Genomic DNA, 2,500 nt, shown 5'->3' on the forward strand with positions numbered 1-2,500 from the left:
GGGTGAGTACGATAATCCGGCAACGCTGGTGTGGGTGGGTGTGGAAGGGATGTGGAGGAGGGTGAGTAGTGTGGAATGAATAGGGAGATGAATGCAGGAGGTTTGAAGTGGAAGATGTGAAGTGTGGAAGAGGAGTGGAAGAGAGAAGGAAGGAGTGTGGAAGAAGGAATGTGGAGTGAATTGGAGAGAGGAAGAAGGAAGTGGAGTATATGAAAGGACGGTTTGAAGTGGAAGGTGTGGAATGTGGAAGAGGAATGGAAAAAGGAAGGAGTGTGGAAGAGGAATGGAAGAACTGGAAGAAATAGAGTGGAAGAAGGAAATGGAGTAAAAATGAAAGTTGTGGAATGTGAAATGGAAAAGGAAAACAAGAAGTGGAATGAAAGAATGTGGAATGATGTGGAAGGGTAGGTCATGGAAAATGTGGAAGAGATCTGGGAACATGATTAATGAGAAACAATGATGTGGAATGGAGGTAGCGATGAAGATAGAAGTGGAAGAGGGAGGAGGAGGTGGAAGAAGGAGGTGGAGGAGGAGCAATTTAAGTCGTGGAAGTGAGGTGCATAATGTGGAGGAGGAGGTGGAAGAAGAAGAAGAAGAAGAAGAAGAAGAAGATGTAGGATGAGTGGAATGATATATTAGGTACAGGAGGAGGAGGAGGAGGAGGAGGAGGAGGAGGAGGAACATGCAAGGACGAACGTGGTGAGTGGAAGGAATTAAAATAGTGATAATGATGAGGAGGAGGAGGTGGAGGAGGTGGAAGAGGAGGAGGAGGAGGAGGAGGAGGAGGAGTGGATGGAAGTGGAATGCGGGAGAGGAAATGGAGAACGGAGGAAAAGTGAGAGGATATTATGTGTGGAGGAGGAGGAGGTGGAGGAGGAGGTGGAGGAGGAGGAGGAGGAGGAGGAGGAGGAGATAGAAAAACCAAGAAAGGGAAATACACACACACACACACACACACACACACACACACACACACACACACACACACACACACACACACACACACACACACACACACTTTCCTCCCCTTTCCTCTTTTTGAACCCCTTTTCTCATCCCTAATCCCCTTTCCCCTTATTCTAATCTCTCTTGCTCTTTAATCCTTTTTCTTCTTCTTCTAATCCCTTTCCTCTTCTTCTAATCCCTTTCCTCTTCTCCAAATCCCTTTACCCCATATTCCAATCCCCTTTCTTCCTCTTCAATCCCTTTCGTCCTCTTTAATCTCTCCTCTTCTTTAAATCCCTTAACCCCTTATTCTAATCCCCTCTCTTCCTCTTCATTCCTTTTCTTATTCTGATCCCTTTCCTCTTCTTCAAATCCCTTTACCCTTTATTCTAATCCCCTTTCTTCCTCTTCAATCCCTTTCCCTCACTTCAATCCCTTTCCTCCTCTCTGAACCCCTTTACTCCCCTCTCTTTCCCAGCATCCTACCCCCCACATACACCATCCAACCCCCATCTCCTCACACCTCCTCCCAACACCCCTTTCAACCCTTCTCTATCTCTCTCCCCAGCTTTGTAAGAGGCACCATCCAACCCCCTTCTGCTGACACCTCCCCTTTCACCCCTTCTCTCTCTCTCCCCAGCTTTGGAAGAGGCGGTGTGCTGGCCTGGCGTATAGCTGGGGGACGCTGCTTCACCACGGACACCAGCATGCCACCAGGCCGGGTTTCAGAGGACGCATGACTCAGCACCCAGTTACCGGCAGATACGAGCCTTACTACCCTGAATGGAAAACCCGCAGCAAGGTGAGCGGCGAGGGGAAGGGTGGGGATGGGAGGGATTGAGGGATGGGAGGGGATGGAAGGGGATGAACCTAGCCTAACCTAATGCAGCAAGGTCAGGGGAAGGGTGGGGATGGGAGGATTGGGGATGGAAGGAGATGGAAGGGTATTGGGGATGGGTGGGGATGGAAGGGGATTAACCTAACCTAACCTAATGCAGCAAGGTGAGGGGAAGGGTGGGGATGGGAGGATTGGGGTTGGGAGGGGATGGAAGGGGATGGGGGATGGAAGGGGATGAACCTAGCCTAACCTAATGCAGCAAGGTGAAGGGAAGGGTGGGGATGGGAGGGATTGGGGATGGAAGGGGATTGGGGATGGGAGGGATGGAAGGATGAACCTAGACTAACCTAATGCAGCAAGGTGAGGGGAAGGGTGGGGATGGAAGGGGATTGGGGATGGGAGGGGAGTGGGGCTGGGAGGGGATTGGGGAGGGGAGGGATTGGGGATGGGAGGGATTGGGGATGGGAGGGGATGGAAGGATGAACCTAGCCTAACCTAATGCAGCAAGGTGAGGGGAAGGGTGGGGATGGGAGGGGATTGGGGATGGGAGGGGATGGAAGGGGATTGGGGAAGGGTGGGGATGGGAGGGGATTGGGGATGGAAGGAGATGAAAGGGGATTGGGGAGGAGGGATAGAAGGGGATTGGGGATGGAAGGAGATGGAAGGGGATTGGGGATGGAAGGGGATTAACCTAGCCTAACCTAATGCAGCAAGGTG

The 2,500-nt window shown here is 51.5% G+C and overlaps 1 protein-coding gene across 1 annotated transcript in view; it reads left to right on the forward strand.

The window, feature by feature from the left end:
• The window catches only part of LOC126985607 (anoctamin-10-like), a gene marked incomplete at its 5' end in the record, with an annotated part of 32,909 nt that overhangs the window by 13,150 nt on the left and 17,259 nt on the right, over window positions 1-2,500 (forward strand). Inside the window, one exon of the mRNA XM_050840761.1 lies at window positions 1,586-1,747. Coding sequence (XP_050696718.1) covers window positions 1,586-1,747 — 162 coding nt within the window. The remainder of the gene's footprint in view (window positions 1-1,585; window positions 1,748-2,500) is intronic.

This window comes from Eriocheir sinensis, chromosome 60 (assembly GCF_024679095.1).
Source record: "Eriocheir sinensis breed Jianghai 21 chromosome 60, ASM2467909v1, whole genome shotgun sequence".
Taxonomy (NCBI): domain Eukaryota; kingdom Metazoa; phylum Arthropoda; class Malacostraca; order Decapoda; family Varunidae; genus Eriocheir; species Eriocheir sinensis.